The 26,531-nt window shown below is 44.7% G+C and overlaps 1 protein-coding gene and 1 pseudogene across 1 annotated transcript in view; both read right to left on the bottom strand.

Annotated features, from left to right (window-relative positions):
* Wdr93 (WD repeat domain 93) overlaps positions 1-26,522 on the bottom strand; it is a 40,060-nt gene extending 13,538 nt beyond the window's left edge. The window contains exons 1-11 of the mRNA XM_074062159.1: positions 26,441-26,522; positions 19,395-19,739; positions 18,639-18,828; positions 17,057-17,121; positions 13,938-14,049; positions 11,951-12,066; positions 10,995-11,033; positions 7,133-7,217; positions 3,007-3,178; positions 1,327-1,391; positions 719-805 (exon numbers count right to left, since the gene is read on the bottom strand). Of these exons, the coding sequence (XP_073918260.1) occupies positions 719-805; positions 1,327-1,391; positions 3,007-3,178; positions 7,133-7,217; positions 10,995-11,033; positions 11,951-12,066; positions 13,938-14,049; positions 17,057-17,121; positions 18,639-18,828; positions 19,395-19,697 (1,234 nt within the window). The 5' untranslated portion in view covers positions 19,698-19,739; positions 26,441-26,522. The remainder of the gene's footprint in view (positions 1-718; positions 806-1,326; positions 1,392-3,006; positions 3,179-7,132; positions 7,218-10,994; positions 11,034-11,950; positions 12,067-13,937; positions 14,050-17,056; positions 17,122-18,638; positions 18,829-19,394; positions 19,740-26,440) is intronic.
* LOC141419379 (U6 spliceosomal RNA) lies at positions 16,000-16,100 on the bottom strand (annotated as a pseudogene).
* Positions 26,523-26,531: the final 9 nt, after the last annotated feature.

The following is a 26,531-nucleotide window of genomic DNA, read 5'->3' as shown; positions in this document are numbered from 1 at the left end:
CTGTCTTCCCTGAAATAAGAAGTCACAGTGCTTTTAGGTGTTCGGAACTTCCCAGGTATCATTTCACTTCATTCTCAAAGGGGCTCTGTGGAGTAGGTTCTGTCAGCACACCACTTTACGGATGAGGACTAGGCAGAGGCTAGGTAACTTGCTCAAGGCTACATGCCAGTCAGTAAAGAAGTGGGGCTTGGAAGCCAGGTCACCTGGGAGAGGGATGGAAGGAAAGAAATTCCTTCTCTGTGCATTATAACATGACTTTTGAAGTAGAATACTGAAGTAGCTCAAGGGGACTCGTGCGTGTAGCTTCCTCTGTGAAGTTTTGTGGCAGTGATCACTGCCTGTCTTTCCTTGGTGCATTTCAAGTTCAAAGGGCTTTCACATACAGAAACCCTCCAGATTTTGCTTTTCACAATACACAGTGGACAGTGACAGTGTTGTTAGGGAGCTCTGTTTCGTTTGAGGAAACAGGTGAGGCGGGCATGGCCCAGTGCTGACCTTCCAAAGCAGAAGGACCAACTCTGGGTGCTGTCCCTACTGACCTGTCATCCTTAAGAAACATGACAGCTCAGGGACAGACACCTGAGGTCACACCACAGACACCTTGCCCCCCCCCCCACTTTTGCCTAACGTGATGCTAATGTGGTGTGACATGGTCTCACTCAGCTGGAGAGGGTCGTGTTCTCAGAACCTTGGGCTTGGATAACTCCTGCTGAAGTACCAACTTTATCCTTTGGGTTTCGGCTCAGTGAGTACAGGAAGAAATTGTGACTTCCGGTCCAGTGTATGCCAAGAACAGAGGCCACTCCTGGAAAGAAGAAGGGGGCACTTTGTAAGACAGCGGGGACCTCAGGTTCCCGTGGAGGGCATCTGGCCTAGAGGCAGCTGCTTGTGGGGGTCTGCAGTGGTTTGTTCTGGCGGGCAGCACCCTCAGAATGGTGGGTGTCTCAATGAGGGGTGCTGGATGTCCCTGAGGGGCTACTCCTGGGCCTCTGGCCTTTCTGGTCAGGGAGGATGGGTGCAACCACTCCTTGGCTGCCCTAGATCTTCTAGAAAACCCATGTGCTCTGGCTGTGCCATAAGGTGAGCGCGTGGCCAGAAGCACCCTGCTCCCACCCTCCTCTGTGGCAGTCCCTCCTTGAGATGGGCGCTGGGCTCTGGGCCTCAGATCTGCAGAAGCTGTCAGGCTCCGGCTGGCAGCCTGACTCCCACGTCCACTCCCCCACCCTGTGGACTTGCGTGCTGTGTGGCATGTCTCCAGGAGGCCTGCTGAGGTTGCTCCTGAGGTGCCTCCTGCCTAGGACAACCAGTGGCCATAAGCAAGCTCACCTGAGGAGCTTCTGACTTCTGCTGATATCGCGCGGCTCGGAGGGAGGAAATGGAAGGTGGCCGTACTGGGAAAGGAGGACACAGGAGTCAGGGCCATGCAGGGCCTTTTGGCAAGGAGAGATGCCAGCAGTCCTGGCACGAGGACCAGAGTGACAGTCAGGAGGCCGTCACAGGGCACAGGGCACAGGGACAGTCATGCTGTAGCTGCTGATCCTGGGGCCATGCTGCCTGAGGGCAGCGCGGGTGGAGCTGCAGGGACACTCAGAGGCCAATAAGGTGCAGGCACAGCTTCTGCCAGAGAAGGCCTCCCACTGCAGAGCCACTGCTGTCCTCAGGAAAGAGCCCTTAAAGAGCAGCCGTGACTGACTCACCTAAATGCTCTCTTAATCTGGGGACAGTACAGCCAGCAGTGCCTATAAGTGCGAGGCCCTGAGTTCAAATCCCAGTGTCACCAAATAGATACGTTTTCTTTTTTCTTTTTTTTTTTTACAGTACTGGGGTTTGAACTCAAGGCTTCATGCCTGCTAGGCAGGTACTCTACCACTAAAGCCACTCCATTGCCCTTTTTGTGATGGACTTTTAGATATGGAGTCTCACGATTTGCCAGGGCTGGCTTCGAGCTGCGATCCTCCTGATCTCTGCCTTCCGAGCAGGTAAGATTACAGGTGTGAGTTGGTGCCCAGGAATAGGTAAGTTTTTAAGGGTTTATGGAGTGATGAGTGGCAAAGCGCCTGCCTAGCAGTGTGAGTTCAACCCCTAGTACTGCCATAAAAACCAAAAACAACAGCAAAAGCAACAAACCCCAGGGGTGTACTGATAAAATGGGTCTTTTTAAAAAGGGCCCAGATTTGTAGGGTTTGCAGAGTTTTGCAGTGTCAATACTCCTACCACTGACAATTAACAGTGGTCTAACAACTGGCTCCCAAAATCTCTAAACACCTTGCAGGTGCATCCCAGCCTGGTGAGGGTTCCAGTTCCTAATAGCAAGAGGCTGCCAGGGCTTAGCCTTGAATCTGTGTCCTGCAGTGAGGAAACTGCAGGTCCACTTGACAGCAAGAAGAGAGGTTTGACTTCCCACAGGAGATGAGAATGTTCCTGGGATCCACAGTGACTGTGAGGAGAGCGGCTCCTGAAAGCAGTCACCTTGGATACTTCAGAGATTGGTGGTACTTGAGTTTGAACTCAGGGCCTCACATTTATTAGGCAAGTGCTCTAACACTTGAGCCAGCCCTTTTTTGTGTTGGGTATTTTTGAGATAGGGTCTTGCTTTTTGCCTGGGCTGGCCTTGAACTGAGATCCTCCTTATCTCTGCATCCTGAGTAGCAGGGATTACAGGTGTGAGCCACAGCACCTGGCTGGGCTCTGTTTTTATCACCATTGCCATTAAGAAAGGAGACATAGCTGCCTTCTTCGGGCTTTTAAAAATTATTAGCAGGTGCTGGTTGCCTTGGACATGCTAGGAAGTGTTCTACCACTGAGTTGGGCCATATTATTCTTTCTTTTAAACCCATATTATCAGCCTTTGTCCATACTCAACAAATTGTGAACAATATTCATATGATATTTCAAAAATCTGCTGAAGTCCTCTAAAAATTGCCCTGTATCAGAGAGTGAGCTTTGGGATCTGGGACTTTCTGAGGCCTTGGGTCAGTTCTGGTGTTCAAGGGAGCAGGGGCTCACCTGAGTGGCTCCTCCTGCCACTCCCTGTCCAGGTACTTCTTGTAGGAGGTGTAGAAGATCTCTGTGTGCTGCTCCCACTGAGAGTCCTTGATGAAGTGGTCCTGCCCCGAGCCCAGCCCAAAGCTGGCTTCCATCTTTGCCATGACATCCAGGGGGCTTTTAAATGTGGTGCCTTGGTTGAAAGGTTCCAGAGTTGGGTCAGATCATTTGGCCTCCTCTTTGCAGATCCCCCCCGCCCGGGTTTCTCCCTGCTTTCCCCTTTCCTGCAGGAGCCTCATCCTCAGAAATCCATTCTTACTCCGCAGTCTGTGAGCCCAGGTGTTCTAGCCTCCCCTGTGGTCTCCCCCTTCCTCCCAGGTGAAGAGCAGCTGTCCTCCCCCTTCCTACATCTCCAAGCCACATCTTTCCCTTGGTCTCCCCAGTGCTGCAAGGCCCAAACCTGCCAGTGAGCATCACTTTCAGGTGCCTCTGAAGACATGTACAGTTGGCAGTCTTGGTCTCTCCAATTGCCCTCCTCTATTCACCATTTTCCCCATCGTTCCCCTCCAAGAACTTTCCATTTCCTTTCCATTGGTTCCTAGGTCTGCACGAACACCTGGTGATTTGTCCTCTGTGTTCACACCCTAGTCTCAGAGTTCACTCTCCCTGGGAGGTGCTGGGAGGCTCCACAGGCCTCCAGGGCTTCCCTAGTGACAACTGTTGTCCCTCAGCAGGATCAGAGAGGCACCTGGGGAACTGGGTAGAAATGCAGAGTCCCAGGGCCCAGCCCAGACCTATGGGGACAGAAACTCTGTGGCAGGACTCAGCAGTCTGGGTTAATGAGTCCTCCACCTGAGTCTGTTGCACTGTCACTCAACACAAGGTCGTCTTGCAGCTCAGCTATGCCAGGACACTAGGTCCTCCTCATTAAACCTCTTTCTCATTAGGAAATGTAACATACTTTCATTAAAGGGCACGAAGCTGTATATCTTGATAAATTATTACAAAGCAAACATCTTATGTTACCTCCTTAGGTGGAGAAGTAGAACAGCACCTGCCAGAAGCTTCCCAAGGGCTCTTTACTACCACACGCCCCTGAGAAAAGGGGCAAGCACTCTCCTGACTTTTATGTAGTCACTTTATTGGCCTAACTTACAACTTCACCATGTAAACAAGCATCCCGTTTTGTTGGTGCTGAGTTTTACATGAGAAGAAACATAACAGCCGCCCTATGGCTACCCTCTGTTGCTCAGTACTATTTGTGAGATTCATCTACTTGTATGTGTGGCTGAAGTTTGTTCATTTTCATTGCTGCATAGTATTCTATCGAGTGGATATAGTACAATTTATCTGTTCTACTGTTGGGAGACATTTGGTTGTTTCTTCTAATTACCACTGTGTCACTCTTACCATTTTTTGGGGGTGCTGGGCATTGAACCCAGGGCCTCAAACATGCTAGCAAGCACTCTGCCATTACACTATGTCCCCAGCCCACCATTGTTCTTCTGCTCCTTTCTCCTGGTAGAAAACTGCTTGAAGTCTATGGGCACAGACTTAGAAGAGGGAGGACCACTTTGAACTGATTTGCTCTGGAGTTGCTCTGGAGTTTCCTAGTTTTAGCACTGAAAATTCCACATTTCAGGAAATTCCTTAGTCAGGCAAACGAGGAGTTTGGTGAGCTGCCTAGGAGCGTAAACGCTGGGACACAGCACACAGGCATCTCCCACTTTGCTATGAAACATGACCTGTTCTAAGCTGGTGTTTCAACCTCCTTTGCTACATGGAGTGTGCAGAGTCCCGGCTGCCCACATCCTCTCAGCACCTGGTGTGCTCGGGCTTTTCCAGTTGCAGCCATTCTGGCAGGCGTGTGGTGGTGTCTCTTGAGGATTTAATTTACAGCTCCTTCTGACAATGACAGTGAGCACCTTCCCTTATGGCTTGTGCCCATTTGAACAGTCTCTTTGAGAATGGCCTGTACCTCTTTGCTTGTTTAATCTTTCTTGCTTTTATTTTTTGGCAGAACTGAGGCTTGAACTCAGAGCCTCACAGCTTACTAGGCAAGCACTCTACCACTTGAGACATGCCCCAATCCTCTTGCTTTTTTCTTTTTTAGGGTTTTGTGCTTTTGTCTGGAACAGTATTGGATCTTGATCTACCCCAAGTAGTTAGGACCACAGAGGTGTGCCACCATACCTGGTTTATTTACTTATTTATTTTTGTTGTTGTTGTTTTTATGGTGGCACTGGGGTTTGAACTCAAGGCATCTTACTTGCAAGGCAGGTCCTCTACCACTTGAGCCACTCTGCCAGCCTCTGGCTTGTTTTTGAGTCTGAGGTTCACTGACTTTTTTTGCTAAGGCCACACTCAAACTTCCATCTTCCTGTCTCTGCCTCCTGAGTAGCTGGGATTATAGATGTGAGCCCTTGCTCTTTCTTGCACTCAATGATGTGCTAACATTTTTTCTTTCTGGCAGTACTGGGGTTTAAACTCAGGGCCTTCGCTTGCCACTCCACCAGCCCTATTTTTGTGATGGGTTTTTTCTTTTTTTTGGTAGGACTGGGGTTTGAACTCAGGGCTTCACACATGCAAAGCAGGCATGCTACCACATGAGTGATGGGTTTTTTCAAGATAGGGTCTCACAAACTATTTTCCTGGGCTGGCTTAGAAGTTCTGAAGTTTAGTATAGTGAACTGTATCCAGTTCTTCTTTTAGTGTAAGAAGCGGTTTTCTATCTAGTGATCAAAAAGATCTGCTTACATTGTTTTCTGAAAGCTTTATTGTTGTGCCTTTCCCTTTACTTCTGCAATTCATCTGGTTCAGCTTTGTGTGTGGTGTGAGGTGGGGCTCGAGTTTTGTCCCTGTCTGGACACAGGCACCATTTGCTGAGAAGACTGTCCTTCCTCCACCTCTTGCCAGTGCCACCTCCATCACTCCACAGTGTCCTTCCATGCCTGGGCTGTTTATTTATGTTCAGGCCTTTCCACCTGTTTCATTCAGCTATCTTTCTGTCTACTATTTTTACTTATCTATAGTTCATCTATGGTTTTATTCACTCATATTTTCTTTATTACTGTCACTTTATATTAAATACTTTTTTTGGCGGAATTGGGGATTGAACTCACGGCCTCATGATTGCTGGGTAAGCGCTCTACCACTTGAGCCTCCAGCCCTTTTGCTCAGGCTGACCATGACCCTTCTACCTCCATCACCCAAGTAGCTGGGATTACAGGCATGAACCACCCTACCTGGCCTGCATTCAATCTTGACATAGCAAGTCCTGCACCATACTCCTTTATAAAAGTGAATTGGTTGTTCTTGGCTCTTTGCATTTCCCTTTGTTTTTTAATGGTTGCAAAGTATTCCTTTGCATATCAGATCTTTCTAAACAACCTGGTACCTCTGTAAAAAATGTTACAGTGAACACTTTCGTGTGAGGCTGAGATATTCCGTACTCCCAGCCTATAATTCAACCCCTTTGCTCCTCTTGACCAACTCCTACTCACTCTTCAAAACCCTGCCTGAATGTCTCTTTTCTAATGAAGTCTTTGTCGCCTCTCTGGGCAGACTTAGTCACTCCTTTCCCTGTTTCCATGGTCCTGTGTTCCCATTACTGGACTTGTCACTTCCTCCTATGGTGGCTTCCTTCCTTCTCCTCTGGTAGACCTTCAGCTTCTGGAGAGCAGGAGGCATATCTTTCTCATCTCCGTGGTTGGTGGAATATGGGCACTTAGCAAACACCGATAATGAATGATTCAGAAATGTAAGCATGAGTGAACCCCACCTAGCCTCAGAAACCATGCCTCGCTCTTCATTTCCAATGCTGCTCGTTGCATCCTTACAACACAATATTTATATTTTCTTTTGTTTTTAGGTCCTGCAGTTGTGAGTTTTTAAAAATTCCCTCTTTAGAACCATGCATTTATGCTGAGGGCATGACTCAAGTAGTAGAGTGCTTGCCTCTTAGGCCCAAGGCCCTGAGTTCAAATCCCAGTACCACAAAAAAGAAAGAATGATAATTTTAATCAGATATTGCTGCTAATAAATGGGAAAAATAAGAAATATGGAGAAAGGTTAGGAAGGAAAAAACAGAGAAATCAATGGCAAAGGAAAGAGAGGTGGGTATAACTTAGAGCTGAGCTGCACGCACCTGTTATGGGCTTCGGAGGCTTGATCTTCATGATGAAGATGGGGAGAGTCAGCTTAACATCACCTCTAAAGGAAATGTTCACTTCCTAAAATAAGGAAAAGACACAGACATAAGCCAGCAAAGCAGTGCTATGGAAACCGTAAAGATATCCATTCTAAAAGAAGTCTGTGCAGAAAAAGGGGGAGATGAAAATAAAAACCAGATGTCACAAACAGAAAGTAAACAGCAAGGTGGTAGATTTAAACCAAAACATACTAGTGAACACACTACACCTATGTGGTCTAAATATTCCAGTAAAAAAGGCAGAGAAGATCAGATTGCATAAAAAGACAAAACCCAATTATATGCTGTCAAAAAGAAACTCAGTTTACACTGGTCATGGTGGTGCATGCCTGTAATCCCAGCACTTGGGAGGCTGAGGCAGTAGGATCACAAGTTTAAGGCCAGTCCCTATCTCAAAAGGGAAAAAAAACCCATGAAGCTCAGTTTAAATATAAAGAAACAAATATGTTAAAAGTATCAAAGTGATATAGCTTACTAAAACTAATCAAAAAATAAAAGCGAGAGCACACAAGGGAGGGGTGAGGATAGGTAAGACACCTAAAAAACTAGCTAGCATTTGTTGCCCTTAATGCAGAGAAACTAAAGCAGATACCTTAAAGCAACTGAGGCCAATAGGAAAAGGGGACCAGGAACTAGAGAAAAGGTTAGATCAAAAAGAATTAACCTAGAAGGTAACACCCACGCACAGGAAATCAATGTGAGTCAATGCCCTGTATAGCTATCCTTATCTCAACCAGCAAAACCCCTTGTTCCTTCCTATTATTGCTTATACTCTCTCTACAACAAAATTAGAGATAAGGGCAAAATAGTTTCTGCTGGGTATTGAGGGGGGGAGCGGGAGGGGGCGGACTGGGTGGTAAGGGAGGGGGTGGGGGCAGGGGGGAGAAATAAACCAAGCCTTGTATGCACATATGAATAATAAAAGAAAAATGAAAAAAAATAAATAAATAAAACTAATCAAAAGAAAAGCCAGAGTGGCTAGACTAAAAAATGATTTAGAAAGAGTTCAGTCAGAACAAAGGAAATTACCAGGAACCAAATGGTCAGTACATAGTGATAAGATCGTCAGAAAATGTAACATTCCAAATTTTTATACATCTAATAACAGAGCTAAAAGTACACAAAGCAAAACTTCACAGATGTGGAAGAAACAGACCTGTCTATAACCTTAGAGACTCTCCTCAATAAGGGATAGTATGTGTAAACAGAGTGAGAACGTAGCAGCGAGGACACAGAAGACCTGACTGAGGGGACCGACGACAGCAGAGTACACTTTCTTTCCTAGCACAATTACCAAGATAAACTGTATTCTGGGCATAAAACAAATCTTGATTAACTTCAAGATTCAAGTTACATGATGGATGTTCTCCGATCACAAGGGAATTAAATTAGAAACCACTTAAAGAAAGATCATCTCTAACACCTCCAAAAGAAAAATAAGTTTGAAAAGGACACAAATAAATAACATTGGGAGAAAGATTAGGAGCAAGAAAGGGAGCTAACGTGAGAGACAGGTGGTGTTTTATCTTTATGTGACAGGGAAAACACGTACACACGTGTCCTCATGAATTCTAATGTCTAAATTAAATGAAGTATGACTGAAATTGGATCAAAATAGTAAAAAATGATGGACTGATCACCACAGTGGAAACTGAAAAAGTAGCACAAAATCTACTGCCTAGAAAGACCTCAGGCTTATTCAGACCTACAGGAGGTGCAATCATCCTTACCGTGCGACACCAAAAGCTGACCAGAAAACCATCCACACAAAGACTAAACCTAGGCCAATCTCGTGTTTAAAGTTGGAGTCACTCATGAACATAGAACTGTCAGTGAACACAGAATGATCAATTTGCTTTGTTAACACTTTATTAAGGATTTTAGTATTAGTAAGGCAAATTGATATTATAATTAAATGAGTCGTGATCAGATAAAAACTATCCAAGAATGGCCCAAGATTGGGCCAGGGATGTAGCTCAATGGTAGAGAGCTTGTGTGGAGTGTAAAAAAAAAAGCTGGGTGCGGTGGCTCACACCTGTAATCCCAGCTCCTCGGGAGGCAGAGATCAGGAAGATCATGGTTCAAGGCCAGCTTGGACAAAAAGTTAGAGAGACATAATCTAACCAATAAGCCGGGCATGGTGGTGTCATCCCAGCTAGGCAGGAGGTGTAAATAGGAGGATGGAAGATCCAGCCTGGCCTGGGAATAAGAGCAAGAGCCTATCCAGAGAATAAGTAAAGTGAAAGGGGCTGGTGGAGCGGCTCAAGTAGTACAGCGTCTGCCCAGCATGCACAGGCCCTGAGTTCAAATCCCAGCACGAGAGAGGGAGGGAGGGAGAGAGAGAGAAAGAGAAAGATGAGAGGTCATTTTGTAGCTTTGAAAAAAATTAAATAATAGCTGTGGGGAAATGATTAATAGTAAAATTTCAGGCCATTTATATAAGATTACATAAATTATATTAAAATATTTTTAGTATTTTAAATTTAAAATTACATTTAAATTTATTTAATATTTTGAATTTTTAATTTAAAATTATATTTAAAATAGTAAAACTAAAAACACGCATACCCTTGGGAGGCACTCCTTGGGATGCAAAGAAAACTACACAAAGGTTTTCATGCTTTGTGTAAAAGCTCCAAATTGAGCCTGACAGCTTTGGGAAGTGTGGCTTATCTGTGATATGGAGTGGGGTGGCACACAGCAGGCCAAAAGAACAGGCAGGGTTGTTTGACAGAAAACCAGGCCAAAAATTAGTTATATATATATATATATTACATTGCCACTTATGTAGAAAAAAATCCCATAGGCCAAAACTGCATTTTTTTCAAAATAAACAATTAAAATAGCCTGGCGCCGTGGCTCACACCTGTAATCCCAGCTACTCAGGAGGCAGAGATCAGGAGGATTGTAGTTCAAAGCCAGCCAGGGCAAATAGTTCACAAGACCCTACATTGAAAAAAACCCATCACAAAAAAGGGCTGGTGGAGTGGCTCAGGGTGTAGGCCCTGAGTTCAAGTCCCAGTATAAAAAAAACCAACCCACAATTAAAATATGTTACAATATAAATTATAATATAACTGCACAGTATAGATCTAGAAATCACCCACACTGAGCTAATATGGTTGTGAGCTCTGTTTATCTGAATTGCCTGACTCTTCCAAGGGTGGCGAAGTCTTCTGTTATTTGTGTCGTTTAAAACACAGAGTGACTTAAGAAGGGAGAAAAGGACGGGCTCTAGATTCCAAGTCACAGAGAGCGAGGCCTCAGGAAACAGTGTGCTCCCTGCTCAGAGGGTCAGGGAAGCCCAGGCCTTGCTGGATCACATTCAGCTTTCATGGGGCCCTCTTTAAAAAAACAACCTAAAACTATGAACACAAAAATGCCCGTGACAACTGAGTACCACCCAAAACATGCGAACCTGTGCAGGGGAAGAGACAGTGGTCTTTAGTGACTGGGACTAACACATTTTATTTTTGCAAATTTTGCAAGAATACGACAAGGCCAGCATGAGCACATGGCTAGGCCCCGCTCAGAGCCGTGGAAGGCGCCATGTAAGTGAGGGCCCTGAAATTTCAGCTCCCTTAACTGAGGTGGTAAAGCCACCTCTGGACAAATGACTTGGGTCAATTACATCAAGGACAGGAGGCTATCTTCAGTGGACGTGAGTCATGAGATGAAGTCACAAAGAATAGTGACACTGTGGGACATTTTATAGTATATTTGGTGCATGTTCAAGTAAGAACAAGCATCTTTATGGGCACCTTACATCTCTCTGGAGATTTTCTTTGAAGTTTCTTACCGCTTCTGAACTATCCGTGTTGGCAGGATCAAGAGTGCTCTGAGAAGAAAAACGAGAAACTGGTTCATGATAGGTCTGACATGTGCTCCCCAGTTTTGTACTTCTGAGATGCTTTCTCCCTGCCCCCACTCCTCCTGTGAGAAGTGAATTCATGCACAGACATGGATGACCAGTACTTGGGCGGTCCCTGCCTGCCTACAGGATTTTTTTTTTTTTGCAGGACTGGGGTCCATACTTGCAAAGCAGGCACTTGGGCCACACTTCCAGTCTATTTTGCTCTGGCTATTTTGGAGATGGGCTCTCTCCAACTATTTGCCCAGACTGGTCTCAAACCACAGTCCTTCCAATCTTAACCTCCCAAGTAACAGGGATTACAGGCATGAGCCACCAGCACCCAAAAAGGAATTAGATCTTAAAGGCACAGCGTGAGGCTCAGGCATCATACAATTAAATTGAAATGGTAGAGCTCCTACCCCTGCCTACCTTCTAAGAAGAGCACAGACAGCCTCAAGAGGTAGAGCACCTGCTTTGCAAATTCAAAGTCCTAAGCTCAAACCCCAGTCCCACACATACACAAAAGAATTACATAGAGAATATGTATATTTCTATGTATGGAGAATACTTCCATATACCAAAGTCTGGGGAATTTCATGGAATTCAAGGCATGAAAGGATTATTTCAGTCCAGAAGGAAAAAAAATTACCTATGTGGTAGGAGTAGAAAAAGAGAGCCTCCTTCCAAACAACTGTCTGGGAGGGGTCGCAGAAGAGGAAACTCCCAGACAAGAGAGACACTGAGCTTCTGGCTACTCAGGCCATCTCTATTTTTAATAGTCATTTTATCCAAAGACAACAGACTCCAGAGGCCTCACTGGTCTGGAGCTTCCAATCAGGGCTTGACGAGATGTGCATCACAGGTGGGGAAAACCATCGGTCGGACACGGGGCTGTTCCCTACCTGCTGCAGCAGTCTGACTTTTTTCTTTGAATTTAGAGTGAGTTGGGGGTGCTCCACTTCCTTGAGCCAAGAATCCTTGGGCAATTTATACACCTCCAGCCACACATCTGCAGCTCCTGTGTTGGGAGAACGACTACTGAGTAACTGCAGGAAGGCGGAGGTGTGGCCAAGGGAAGGCCTGACTTCTCAGAACTGCTGGCCGAGGGACGCCCCTCTGCAGTGGGCACCCGAGGACCATAATGCAGGTCAATGGAAGGAACACATAATTTTGCAATGGTTTTCACAAGGCCTTCTCCAGAAATAACTTTCCTGTGGAGCTGGCCCCTCAAGCCACCATCATCCGGGGCTTCTCACACTCACAGCACTGAGACAACATGGCTTTTGACCACACCTCTGCTCTGCCTGCTTTCTGGGTTGCAAACAGTAACTGCTATTGACATTTTGCCCTGGAATGACACCTGTCTGTGAAGGAAGCTGGCACATATAGGAGCAGTAGCAGAGGGCTACAGCAGAGGAAGAACTGCAGTCAGAAGTGGGGAAGGTCTTGAAGGTTCTGACCGATATTTGAGGAGGTGACAACATGTGGGGTGAGTGTGGGCTTTTATCTTGTCACAGAATAGTCTCGGCTTCTGTACTGAACACCCACCACACTGGGAAACCTGGCTTTCCCATGGTGGAGAACCTGCCTAACTGCTTCCTTAAAAACGTGACCATTTGGACAGGTTAACCGCACACTCTGACCCCAGAACCACAAGAAAGAAGTGTGTGTTGTTTTAAGCCACCCGATTAGTGGCACTGTGTTATGGCAGCCCCAGGAAACGAACACAGATGATATAAACGTTTCCTTTGATACATAAAGCATTACAAAACTTGTAACTTCATCAAGCATCTAACATCCGAGGGCCCTTTGGGGAAAAGTATAAATAGCAGTCCATACACCATATGTGTAAATACTTAAAACTGAAAACAGCAAATGGGGAACGTTTGAGTTAAATGTGTTCTGTAAACTTAGTAGTAACTGCAGCAGGCAGGATGGTATAGTGGGTGCTCAGATTGGCAGGTATGCCTTTAGGAAGACATGGAATTTTGTGCTGTCCCAAGCCCTAGCTCCCCAAAATGGTTTTCATTTACTGTGCTAGCTTTAATATGTGTCTGAGACTCTTTGGTTTTCCGCCTCCAGAGCTGCCTAAATCACCTCCCTAAGTGTGGTTTGGCCCTAGTGACTTGCTCCTTATACAGTATAGAAAGGGCAAAACAAAGCCAGGCATGGTGGTGCACGGCTGTAATCCCAGCCACTCAGGAGGCTGAGGCAGGAGGATCACTTGAGCCAGCCTGGAGGAACCTGGCAAATAGTGAGGTCAACATCAGCACAGTCTGAGTCCCCCTGCTGTCACACAGCCCTTGAGGGGGTGAGATGAGAAAACTTCACCTTGGCGCTATCCTCCCCCAAATCCTAGTCCCAGTTGAATCCTGAGAAACACATCGACCTGAAATTGACGCTCCACCAAACACCTGGCTGGGTCTCTTGCGAAGTATCAAGAAAGCATGTGACAACTAAGAAGCCACCACAGGTAAGAGTAGAGTAAGGGGACATGTGACTAAAATACAGTATGGCAGACTGGATTGAACCATGGAACAACAAAAAAAAATGATGTTAGTGGAAAACTGTTGAAGTCAGGGAAAAATCTGTGGTTCACAGTTACTAGCTAAAAATAGTACTCGCTAATGACAATGTCAATGGCTTAATCTCCACAAATGTACCACTGTCATGTTAGTGTGGGTGTTAGGGAAGCCAGGTGGAAGGGCATAGTGGGATTCTGTGCTGTCTTTGCAAATCTCTAAATCTAAAATTATTATCATTTTTTGCGTGGTTTTCAGGTTTGAACTCAGGACTTCACGCTTGCTAGACAGGTACTGTACCGCTTGAGCCACCAAATTGCTTCTAAAGAAGAAACTGTTGGGGAGGCCATCTGGAAGCGATGCCAACCTGAGCCTCCCTCCCAGCCTTGGGTGGCCTTGCCTTGGAGGAGGAAGGCAGCGAAGTCACCAGCTTGTGAAACCTCTATCTTCACACAGATGCTTTGCTTGCTGTTGTCATCCTGAAAAGGAAAGAGATGACATGGAGAGGGTGCAGCCTGGTCCAAGGCGTGTGTCAGCCTTGGTGGTTCACACCCAGGAAGTCCTTTGAAAGCTTGGACATGAAAGATGCCTCACCCTTCTGTCTTTGCACAGGAATCAACTGGATGAAAGGTGACGAAGCACAGTGTGCTTTCCTGTCAAAAGGGTTTAGAGGTGGGCACCAAAGGCTCACGCCTATAATCTTAGGTACTCAGGAGGCAGAGATCAGGAGGATCACAGTTTGAAGCCAGCTTGAGGCAAATAGCTTGTGAGACCCTATCTTTAGAAAATCCAATACAAAAAACAGGGCTGGCAGAGTGGCTCAAGTGATAGAGCACCTGCCTAGCAAGCACAAGGTCCTGAGTTCAAACCCCAGTACCACCAAAAAAAGTGTATGTGGGGGGAAGCTTTAGACATTCCCTGGTGATCTGTGGCGTGCTGTTGGATCTCCTGGTCAGGTCTGCAACCTAAAGTCTGTGCTGACACTTGAGTCTTCAAATGAATTGAAATAAGCTCTGTGTGGTGTTTGGCTCCATCTACACTGCGGTGAGGCTGGATGACAGCCTAGTATGAAACCTCAGGTTGAGAAAGGCTGTGTGTGTGTGGTTATGCCATACCTTTAAGGAGCTTGAAGGCTACTAGGAAAATAAGGGACTGGACTAGTTATGTTGAGAAGCTCCCTAATTAAGAGAAATAGTTAAACTGTTCACTTATTTATTTTTCTGTACTGGGGATTGAGCCCAAGGCTTTGAACTTGCTAGATAAGTGCTCTACTGCTCGAGCCATGGCTCCAATCCTTTGGTTTTCATTTTTCGTTTTTCCTAACTTTGCCCAGGATGGCCTTCAACTTGTGATCCTCCTGCTTTTGCCTCCTGAATAGCTGGGATTTACAGGGGTGGAGCACTACGCTAGCCAAATTTTATCTATATATTTTAGTATCAACCTGTTAGAGAAATTTTAAACATACAACAGAAAATAACATAATGAACCCCCATGTATGTATTTCTCAACATATGCCAAATCTTATTACTTCCTAAGCTTAATAAATGACTTTTTATTTAAATAAAGCCTAAAATATTGGGCTGGCAGAGTGGCTCAAGTGGTAGAGCATTTGCCTAGCAAGTGTGAGGCTCTGAGTTCAAACCCCAGTGCAGCCAAAAAAAAAAAAAAAAAAAGAAAGCCTAAAATATTAACAGTAATTACTAAAAAGTACCAAATTTGTCTATTTTACAGCTTCTGCAAATGTCTTGTGTCATGAACACCTTTCAGGATTGATGGTTTCATGTCTCCTTCAGTCTCTTTTAATTTGTAAGAGCTTCCTAAATCATCTTTTTTTTTTTAATTTTTATTTTTTTATTATTCATATGTGCATATAATGCTTGGGTCATCTAAATCATCTTTCTGCATGCTATGGAAAGCTGTTTATATATTCCAGATACAAGTCCCTCATCAAATAATGTGATTTGCAGCCTTTTCTTTTTATTATAAAGTATCTTTGGCAGAACAGAAGGTTTTCATTTTGATGAAGTCCAATTTATCAATCTTTTATGAATTGGGCTTTTGGTATTGTAGCTAAAAAAATCTGCCTACCTTGAGATCATAAGGGTTCCTCCTCTGTTTCCTTCCGGGAGCCTCACAACTTTGAGCTTTGTACATAGGTATGTGATTTATTTTAGTTGCTCTTTATGTAATACGAGGAGTAAGTTTTTTCTTTTTGGTTACTGCTTTCACGTCCTCAGAAATTTTTGTTCTCCCCAAAGTTTCAAAAATATTTTCCTTCATTTTTGTTAGGAATAATTATGATTTTAGGTTTCATGTTTAGGTCTATAACCTTTTTTGTGGTATTGGAGGTTGAACCCAGGGTCTCATGCACGCTAGACAAGTGCTCTACCACCTGAGCCACGGCCCCAGCCCTCTAATTAATTTTTTAATGTTATGTGGAACATTTCATGAATCTGTGTGCCATCCTTGTGCAGAGGCCCTGCTAATCTTCTCATTCTGATTTTAGTATATGTGCTGTAGAAATTAGCACCTGATTAATTTTTACATACTGTACACAGTAAGTTGAAGTTCACTTTTTCCTTTTGTTTGTCTAGTCAGTGATCTAGCATCAGCTGTTAAAAATATTTTCCCCATTGAATTGCCTTGGTGCCCATGGAAAGTACCTTTTTTTTTTACAAGAGAAATTGCAATAAAAAATTCTCTCTGGAGAAAAATCTATCTTTTGGGGGATTTATCAATTCAGAAAACACTTCCTGAGGACTACAGATTACCAGGCAATGTGCTAGGAACAAGGGATGCAAAGGTGAATGAGACAGTTCCTCTGCCTGAAGGGACTTACATCCAGGAGAAGAAGCAGTCAGACCAACCAATACAATAAATGCAGAGAGTTCAGAAAACTCAGTAATAGAAATTACGCTCTCCTTAGTGGCAGAAGAGGAGGAGAGATCAGTGACTTTGAGCATCTGAGGGACCGTACTCAGGAAAGGAGATGTGACGCTGGTCTTGAAGAACGGAGAAAATTAAGAGGCACAGATGGTAAGAAGGGCAGCAATGTGGAACAGCCTGGGAAGATCTGAGAACTTTTAAGTACTCACTGTATGTGTTGGTTCTGCTCAAGAGAAAAAAATCTAGACTGTAGCTCCTTAGTCCTTTTCCTCCCTTGACAACAGGGTAAATAAATCCAAGGTATTCAGCGCGTACCTCTGATGGTGGGGATCTTTTAATTGGATATTTTGGAAGAGGCTCTCTGATCCAGGATGCATCTATTTCTTCCTAATCTAGGACAGTTACCATTGCTCTGTATTAAAAATAAAACTGATTTGCTACAGCTTTACATATTCATATAAATGTATATTTATATTTTATATATATAATATATATTTATATATATATTATATATATAATATATAAATACAGCTTTATATACAATACGCGATTTGCATTATGAGATTTGTAGTGACTAAAGATAAAAGAACAGGAACTCACCACTTCATTGATAGCTTTGATTAGGAAAAGAGTGTCCTTATAAAAGTAAAACAGTCTAGCGATGCCTGAAACAGAACAATAAGTGAAAACATAAGACAAAAGAGAGCCCAAGAAGAGCTGGGGTTTTCTATGGGACTCTGAAGTTGCCATCCTGAGCCACTGCACATGCTGCACTGCTCCTGGTCTCCCCACCTACCTTTGCACCCAGGATGGCTATCTCATAAAGGCATCTGGCCCACTGCAGGTAAAAGCCTAAGTCCACCTAATAAGGATGCATGAGATATCTGCACTGTGTCAATAAAGATGCTAGGGACACAAGAGGTGTCTGCCCTTAAACTTATCATGCCCTAGTGTAACAGGGCACGAAAAATCCTATCCTTTCTTTAGACCAAACTCCTGGGTCAATGTTCCCACACAGATGTCCTCCAGGAGCCTCATCTCCATGCACAGTCAGCTCATAGGCACCTGAAATAACTTCTACCATTGGTATCAAGGATTGTATCACAACCACCCAGCTATCTACGGCAGAAAGGAGGAGTCGTTTTTCTGCCCTACCCTAGTGTGTCCTCCTCTATCCCACCCCATTCATGGATTTCAACACTCATTATATCTTCCCATCTTCTTTTCATTTTTTTGAGTTTTTTTTATTTTTGGCTAATTTCACACTTATAGAGAAGTTGCAAAGATAGTACCAAAAGCTCCCTTGTATCTCTCATCTCACTTCCCCTAATGGTAACATCCTACATAACACAGGGATTTTCTTTTCATTTGGACAGCCCTGCCCCGGCTCAGAACTTCATCATTTCTCTTATTCTGGTCTCTTTCCTTCTTGTTTTGACTTTTCAAGTTCCTGCCAGAGAGTACATCAGTGTGGCTGTGTTGATGGAGCTGAGCCTGTTGTGTAGAGATACATGCTTTTCATCAATGACTCAAGGTGAGCAGGAACATTCTGCTCTGCTTGTCCCAATGTCATATAGCCACACGGCCAATGCTGGTACTTGCTTTCTCATCTCTTACAAAGTAGGGAAGCGCCCCATATCCATGGCAGCAGGGTATGTCATTCAAACACATGGACAGCCTAGAGGAAGCCCAGCCTTTTGGGGGCAACTATTAGCTACAGCTCATCTAAGCAGAGCACTATCTACAGTTTTCTACGCCGTACTCCCCAGGAAGGCCTGGTCCATCCTCAGGCCCAGGGTAAAGAAAGCTCTGGTTTACATGAGTGGCAGGACTGCTGAGTGCTGGAAGGGTGTCGACTCTGGGGTTATAGTGTCTGGTTTGCAGCTGGCCTGTGCTACTTATTTTCCATGTTACCTCAAGGGAGATACTCAACCTCTATGTCTCCAAGGTCCCTTTGAACAGGGATGACAATAAATTGTACTTCCCCAGGCCTGTTTTAAGCACAAAATGGACTAACACATGTGAAGTGTTAGAATAATGCCTGGCACATCCCACTTACATTGTAGACCAGAGAACTCTCCATGCCTGGCTCCACTCATACCCGAAAAGAAGGTAACATTGAAGGTAACAGTTTACAGGTGCCTATAAATTGGGCTAAAAAGGAAGATGAAGGAAAAAATACCCATTTCATCCACAAGAGTGAGAAGTATTTCATTCCCTAAATCTGTGGCCCAGATGGAAGTGACATCAACCTTCAATTTCTCCCAAACATATGTCCGGTTAGTGTACAGATTGTAGATTGAGAATCCCCTGGTTCCGCCAATAAACAGATAGTCTTGGGAAACAGCCATACAGTTGGGTACTTTGTTGAGCTAGGAAAACAAAAACAAAGAAAAAAGAATTATTTTCAGCTCTCACTGTCTTCAAGTAATACAAGCTAAATTTTCAAAGAGGGCCTGGGGTTCTTCCTTGGTATGTCATCCCAAAATAGTGCTCATCTAAATTTTAGAGTTAAAAATTCACAGCATTTCACTTTTAGGGGAAAGAGGCCAGAGAAAACAAAGTAGTCAAGTACACCCCCAACACTACACATGACCATGGGGCCTGTGCTTTCTTAACCCAGTGCACCATGGGAAGACTAACAGCTGAGGCATTGTCAAGCAAGAAGTCATATTAATACATTAAGAGAAAGGTTTAACAGCAGCACTGAATTCAAAAGGAGGCCTTCAGTATAATCTTCAATGAACCAGAGCACCCTGTTTCCTCAGGCAATGACCAGATCTTCTTCGGTCAGCTGCAGCCTGCCTACAATCTCTCAAAAATGCACCTGTCCTATTGAACGAAGGTTTCTGGAAGGAATTCCTTCCCTGGATCAGGTGTTTGCATTCATTAGCACTCATCTGAGAAGGCGACTCCTGGTCAGCCATTGGCTCCATACCGGGATTTCTGCAACAGGAGGGTAGATGGTGGGCTTGACCCGGCTTCTCTCATCTTCCCTCAATGCCTCCCTCTCTTCAATGACTTCCCAACACCGGTCAAACAGAAGGTTCACCAGCTTGTTTATCAGTCGGTAAGGCTGAGGCAGGGGATCCAGCCACGGGTCCAAGTCACGGAAGACACACTCGTCATCATCATCCTTAGACCAGTCTTTCTCTGTTGGGGGCGGAATCTCCATCGGTCCCTTTCTTAGAAATATAGGGAGTCTCATCTTTGGAGTCCAACTTTCTTTGAAGGATGACATCACAGAAGGTGGCACTGGGAACTTCTGTGGAACTCTGAGAGGCTGAGAAGCAAAGTAAGCAAAAGCACTTTGAGAACAAAGAGAAACAAGAAGGCAGCCCGCCAACCTTCTCTAGCACAATGGGGACTATTTATTCCAGAGGCGGGAACTTTCCCTATTTATCACATTCCTAGGACATGGCCTTCATATTAGCAAGGCTATCAGAAGAGACAGGTATCTTCCAAGTCAACCCAAGATGATGTGTGTTGTGGTGGAAGGAAAGGAATTTGGCATCCTGTCTGTTGGTCACCTCCTGATAGCTTAGTAGCCCTTCTGTCCCAAATGGAATTCGCCATCTCTCCTCCAGTGAACACCTTCCCCTGGCTTGAGGGCTCTTCGAATAGCTCTGCTGAAGCCAGCTGGGCTGTGAGCCATGATTCCTCCTTCTCCCTCACCTCCAATCAGATGCTTTTCAAGCATTCCATTTCCTGCTGTTCAATTTGTCCCCTTCTCTCTTTCCCACTGCTGCCCACCCAGGAATTCTGTAGGCATAGTGCCAGAGCCTATGGTATTCTCAAGGGTCTACAGAAATGTCTGAGGCATGGAAAAAACACTGGCTAACATCCCTACAAAGTCAAAATAAGTGAACATCTGCGGAAACATTTATAACTCATCAGCGCCAGTCTTGTAGCTTCTCCAAATCTACAAGAAGAGAACAAGTAATCTGTACTTCAGAAAACTTGGAACTGTGCAAGATGCTGATGAAAAGGATTTCAAATGTTACAGTTTTTTAAAAAGCATTTACGGAGGAACACAGCATACACTTGAAGACACGTAGTATATGAAGGCACGTGTAGGGTTTGCACGGTGAGAGTGTCTGAGGTCCCCAGAAATCCTGTGAAGGCCCTGTAGCCATCATTATCATTTCTTGCAGGCTGGAATACATTTCGATGTTTCCAGAGCATGGGGGAGGAGACCAGCTGACTGGGGAAAGAATTCCTTACTGGGAATAGTAATGAGCTCACGAAGGGCCAGGAATAATGCCTGTTTCTGCCCTCCATACAGAAAATCCTATACTTCACAAACTCTGGGAAGAGTACTCAGAAGAATATGGCCTCTGTAGTGGAAAAATGAGACCAAGAAAAAATGCTCCTAGTGTCATGCACCAAGTCTTAGGGTTTAAAATATCAAACCGTTTCTGCATGACTTAACTGCATCCCCAAACAAAGCTCAAGGAATACAAAAATAACCAGGAACATCCAGCCTACAGTGAGTTGAAATTCACAATGTCTGGGATACAGTAAAAAAAAAAAAAATGACCTGGCATGCAGAGGCAAGAAAAGATAAGCCACAATAGTAACAAGAAAAATGAAATGGTTGGAGCCAATTGGAATTGGTTCATGTATCAGAGTTAGCGATAGAAAGTTACAACCACGTTCCGTATGTTTCAAAGACAAGGCCGATGTTGAACATTAGTAGTGCATTGCATGAAAGGTGTTACCAAGAGAGATTACTGCTCTCTAACCAAACACCGCTCTGTAATTGCAAAAAAAGAGTTGTAGCTGTTTTGTTGACACTCTGAATGCTTCTAAGTAGATACGATGTTTTTATTACGAAAAGAAATTGTCATATTAGGTGAGAAAGAATCAACGTGTGCTGTGCTGCGTATTAAAATTCTTTCAAATATAAAGACAGCTAGAGTTCAAAACTAAAAAGGTAGAAATAGATATGCCAGGCTGACACCATCAAAAGAAAGCCAGAGTAGCTGCATTCAAATCAGACCAGGACAAAGACTATCACCTAGGATAAATGCGTTGATTTCATCGTGATAAGGTGTCAAGTCATCAGAGGGCACAGCAGCCCTGAATGCTCATGCACCTGGTAACAGAGCTTCAAAATACTTCAAGCAAAAACTGACAGAGATTCTCTGAGAATAGACAAATCCATAATTATTAGATGCTGAGATCCAAAATTCTTTTTTCAATTTACAGAACACCTAGACAAAAAAATGAGTAAAGATGCAGAAAACTTGAACTGTAAATACAATCAACTAACAAGCTGATTGATAGTTCAGAGCACAATGCCACGCAGAGCAGGTTACAAATTCTTTTCAAGCACATATGTACATTTACCATAGCAAACTTTATCCATGGTCATAAACCAAAAAAAAAAAAAATTTGAGACAGAGTCCCACTGTGTAGCTCTGGCTAGCCTCAGACTCAAAATCCTCCTGCTTCAGCCACCCCAGTGCTGAGATTATAGCAGGGTACCACTATACCTGGCTCCACCACACATAGCTCCATCACGCCTGGAACCAACTCTGAATAAGTTGAAAAGAATGTAAGTCATAAAAACCATGTTCTCTGAACACAACACAATTGTTTTAGAAACCAATAGCAGAAAGAGGTTTAGAAACACAGAAAACCCCAAAATGTTTGGAAACAAAGTACCAGACTTCCCAGTAAGCCATTTTTCACTAGCACTACCTACTAGACTGGTTAAAATAAAACTACTGACAAGGCTAAGCACTGGTGAAGGTCAAGAGCAAGGGGATTTTCACAACATAGTGCAGCCACTCAGGAAAAGGACTTCCCACACCACACAGCAATCCCACTCCTGGGTGTCTGCCCTAGGAGTGTGAAAACCTATATTCACGCAAGAGCAAACTCACGTGTATAGCAGCCCTGTTTATAACTGCCAGGTATGGGAAACAATCTGAATGTTTAACAACAGGTGTATGGCATCTCCACTGACCTACCACGACATCCAGTCATTCCGTTCCTAAGTGCGACATAAGGGAACTGAGAATGTATGTCCCAGACTTGCACACGACCAGTAACGGAAGCATTTTTCTTGGAGTATGCTATTGTTTTTAATTTTAATTCATTTACTTCATAGATATATTCCTACTACATAGACAGCAAGTCATCATGGATAAAAATTCTAGAACTATTTCTATAAAAATTTTAGCACCTGGGAATTAATCCATTATAATGAGATTTCTACAGGTGCAGAGTTCCTATCTTCACCCACGTGCTTATTAATTTTTAGAAAGTTAAAGAATACAAAAGCACAAAAAACAAGACAAAATACCCATATACCACAATCCAGAATTGGTCAGTATCTTCATAATATTTAACTCATTTAATTGTAGTCTTTAAGAGAAATGAATGTTTATATTAAAAGTTGAGGCCCCCTCCCTCACTCAGCCCCTTTCTTTCCCCACTCTTCACAGGCCACCACTATTGAGTTTGAGCTCTATCTGTCCAGCTCATCTCTGAAACATTTACACACGTGTGTATCCATTACCAGTATGAACTACTGGATTTCCTGAAGGAAGGTTTTTTTTGTTTGTTTGGCGGCACTGGGGTTTGAACTCAAGGCCTCATGCTTGCTAAGCAAGTACTCTTACAGCTTGAGCCACTCTGCCAGCCCTTTTTTGTGATGGGCTTTTTCGACATAGGGTCTCACGAACTATTTGTCTGAGGCTGGCTTCGAACTGCAACCTTCCTGATCTCTGCCTCCTGAGTAGCTAGGATTACAGGCATGTGCCACCGGCACCTGGCACCCAGCCATAAAGGAAGTCTTAATTCAAATTTACAAAGAGTCGTTGTACTATATGTAGCATTCTGTAACTCAACCTCTCCCCACACCTGGATCTCCTGTGTCACACTTCACCGATGGCATTACTGTTTCATTTGTAGGAGCACCAAAGTGGAAACAGCCCAAATGTTTACCAACAGACCCACAGGTAAACTGTTACACATCATCGATAGGAATACAAAATAGTACAGCCACTTTGGCAGTTAAATATACCATATATGATGGTTAACCTTGATGGTCAACTTGCCTGGATTGAGAAGCACCTAGGAGGTGAGTAAAGCACACATATAGGTGTCTGTATAGCTAACGGGGAAGGCCCTTTCTCCCTGAATGTGGGACGCACCATCTCTTAGGCTGGGGTCCTGATGGAACAAAGGAGAAACAGGAAAAGGCCTTCTAGCACATTCTCTGCTTCAATGGAAAAAGGTCACTCTGATGTAAGCTGCCTGCTGTCCTACACCCTCCCTGCCATGACGGACTGAAACTTCTGAAATTGTGCGCAAAAATAAGCCCTTCCTAAACCAGGCACTGTGATGCATGAGTATGATCCCAGCATTCAGGAAGCTGAGGCAGAAGATGGAGTCCACGGCCAGCCTGGGCTCAAACAAAACAAAAAGAAAGAAAACAAATCCTTCTGAATTATGTAATCCTTCTCAGCCATAAAAATTACAAACTACTGATACGTACAGTGTGAGTGCAACTCAAATGCATTATGCTAAGTGAAAGGAGCCAGGTAGAAAAGCTGCATACTATATGGTTAACTTATGTGATCTCGTGGAAAAGGCAGAACTTCAGGCCTAGAAAGCAGATGCTCCCGACCTGTTTAGAAGCACCTGTGGTTGTCTGTACTACCTAGCATACACTTACCATTGCTGTGTTCCTTACTGTAGCAAGAAAGGTGAGGCCAGAAAAGAAACAGGCTGTGTTCTGACAACGAGACAGGGGGAGGGGATGGCAAAGCAAAGAGATAAAATGTAAAGAATTGAAACATGAACGTCACATAGCACTGGGAAAATGAAATAGCCAATAAAGTCACATGCAGCCACATGTGGGTTGAGCCTTGCTCTTTGCTTCTGTAACCTGGTTGCAAGGGTCTGTAAGGTGAGACCCCTTTGTTCTCGGGGCTCAGCCTTTGGACATGAGTCCGCTGGGTCTGTGCCGGCACAATAAGCATTGTTTCCTGCTAATCTGCCTCAGAGACTCGAATCTCAGCTCATAATTTCCTGCAATATTACTATCACCCTTGGCCTAGAGCTCAGTACAGTGGCTGGTACTGGGCTAGCACTCGATAAATTCTTCTTGCTTGCTAGTACTGCCTTTCTCTGGGCCATGTTCTTAGGGAGTGCTTCTGGTACTCTTAAGCACACTTCCCTCTGCAAAGGTTACTTAATCCGGGGGCCAAGAGGATACACCTCCCAAAGCCTACTTTCCCTCTTCTAGTCAAGAGGTGTTCGAGGTACCTGAAGCTCCAGAAGTGAGTGCCCAAATGGCGGCAGGACCTGCATGAGCCTTTCTAATTTCTCCCGGAGGTAGCGCAAGGTGCTAACGTGAGCACAATTACATCTGAAAGATATCCAAGACATGGCTGTTTGCAGGGGTATGAGCAGAACTTGGATGTAGTGGGCCAGGCATGGTGGTGCATGCCTGTAATTCCAGCTATGCTGGAGTTGGAGGTAAGAGGATCTAGGTCTGAGACCAGAAAGGGCAAAAATGCAAGACCCTACCTGAAAATAAAACTAAAAGTATAAAGAGCTGGGGGTGTGGCTCAAGTGGTAGAGCCCTTGTCTAGCAAGTGCGAGGTCCTGAGTTCAAACCCCAGTCCTACCAAAACAAACAAACAAAACCCCAAAAAGCTTGGATGTAGCTTGGTATATCCACGTACTGTGTGCAGGGCCCCTTTCAGGGATGTAGGTAGGAATCAGAAATGGGAGGAGGAGAAGTGAAAAAAGACTGGGGGCTGGCCCTCCCCACACTATCATATTCCAGCTATGTTTCCAGGTCTGACAAGGATTCTAAGAATTCTAAAAGGGAGTCTGGTCTTCTAGGTTATTTTACAGGTCAAAGTAGGAGAACAGAATCTATTTTAGTGAACACTTTGTTACTTGACTTAAAACTTTTAAATATTTAAACAGTGGCTGAGCTTGGTGGCTCACATTTGTAATCTCAGTTACTGAGGAGGTGGAGATTAGGAGGATGGTCTTCAAGCCAGACCCTGCAAGAACTTACTAAGATCTCATCTCAATAAACAAGGCAGGCATGGTGTTTCATGCCTGTGATCCCAGCAATGTGGGAGGCAAAGGTAGGAGGATCGCAGTATGAGGGGGCAAGACTCAAGTGGTAGAGCGCCTGCCTAGCAAGATCAAGGCTCTGAGATCAAATCCAAAATATATACATTATTATATATAATTACATATTATATATATATATACACACTCAAACATATAGTACGTGGGTCTCCATGTGCACTCCTATCCCGGACCTGCAAGGGTTAGGAGCAAGCCTGATCCGGGCAATAAAGATTATAAAAATAGGTGACATGGTTTGTGGCTACCGAGGTGCCCCTTGTGTGTTACGGACTGAGTGGGGCTCCGTGCTCACGTCCCACAGAAGGATGTTCAGTAGTCCAAGCTCCCAGCAGCCTACTTTGTCTCTACTTTGCTCATCTCCCCGCTTTTAGGATTTCCTCGGGTAATAACCTTCTTTCAGTGTTCAACAATCCTAAAAGAAAATCCCCGCCCTTTGCCCCGCTCTCGAGCTAGGAACACACTGCAGGAATGGGCTTATCTCGAATCCACCATCTTCATCACCAGACCTGGAGCTGGGGGAGCTCAAGGGAAACAGAAGCACTGGAGTGCCCACCCCATTGAACTGAGGATGCGGGGGTCCCCAGCTCCCTGGGTGGGAGCGGACAGTGTGCTTCTTGCTTGATTTTCGCTGGGAACTGACAGACGTCCGCAGCCTCCCAGCAAAGGCTCTGCAGGGTTAGCGTGCTGAGGAGACAGTCCCGGACTCCATGGGGTTTCCTCGGTACCCGGGACCCCCGAAGATGCGGGGGCCTGAACCCCTCAGATGCTCCCCCTTGGAGACCAGACTGCAATCCGGAGTCCTGGGGCGCAAGAGCAGCGGCGGGAACCCAGCATGAAAGCCGAAGTTTCGCTTACCTGGCGGAGCGGCTTTGGTAACCTTGGAAACCACAACTTCCGGTTCCGGTCGGAAGTCGGCTGAGCGCCCGTTCTGAAGGCGTTCCGCCCC

The sequence above is a fragment of the Castor canadensis genome, chromosome 19 (genome assembly GCF_047511655.1).
Source record: "Castor canadensis chromosome 19, mCasCan1.hap1v2, whole genome shotgun sequence".
Classification (NCBI taxonomy): Eukaryota; Metazoa; Chordata; class Mammalia; order Rodentia; family Castoridae; genus Castor; species Castor canadensis.
The sequence above is the reverse complement of the archived record's forward strand: the minus strand, read 5'-3'. Positions and strand labels throughout refer to the sequence as shown.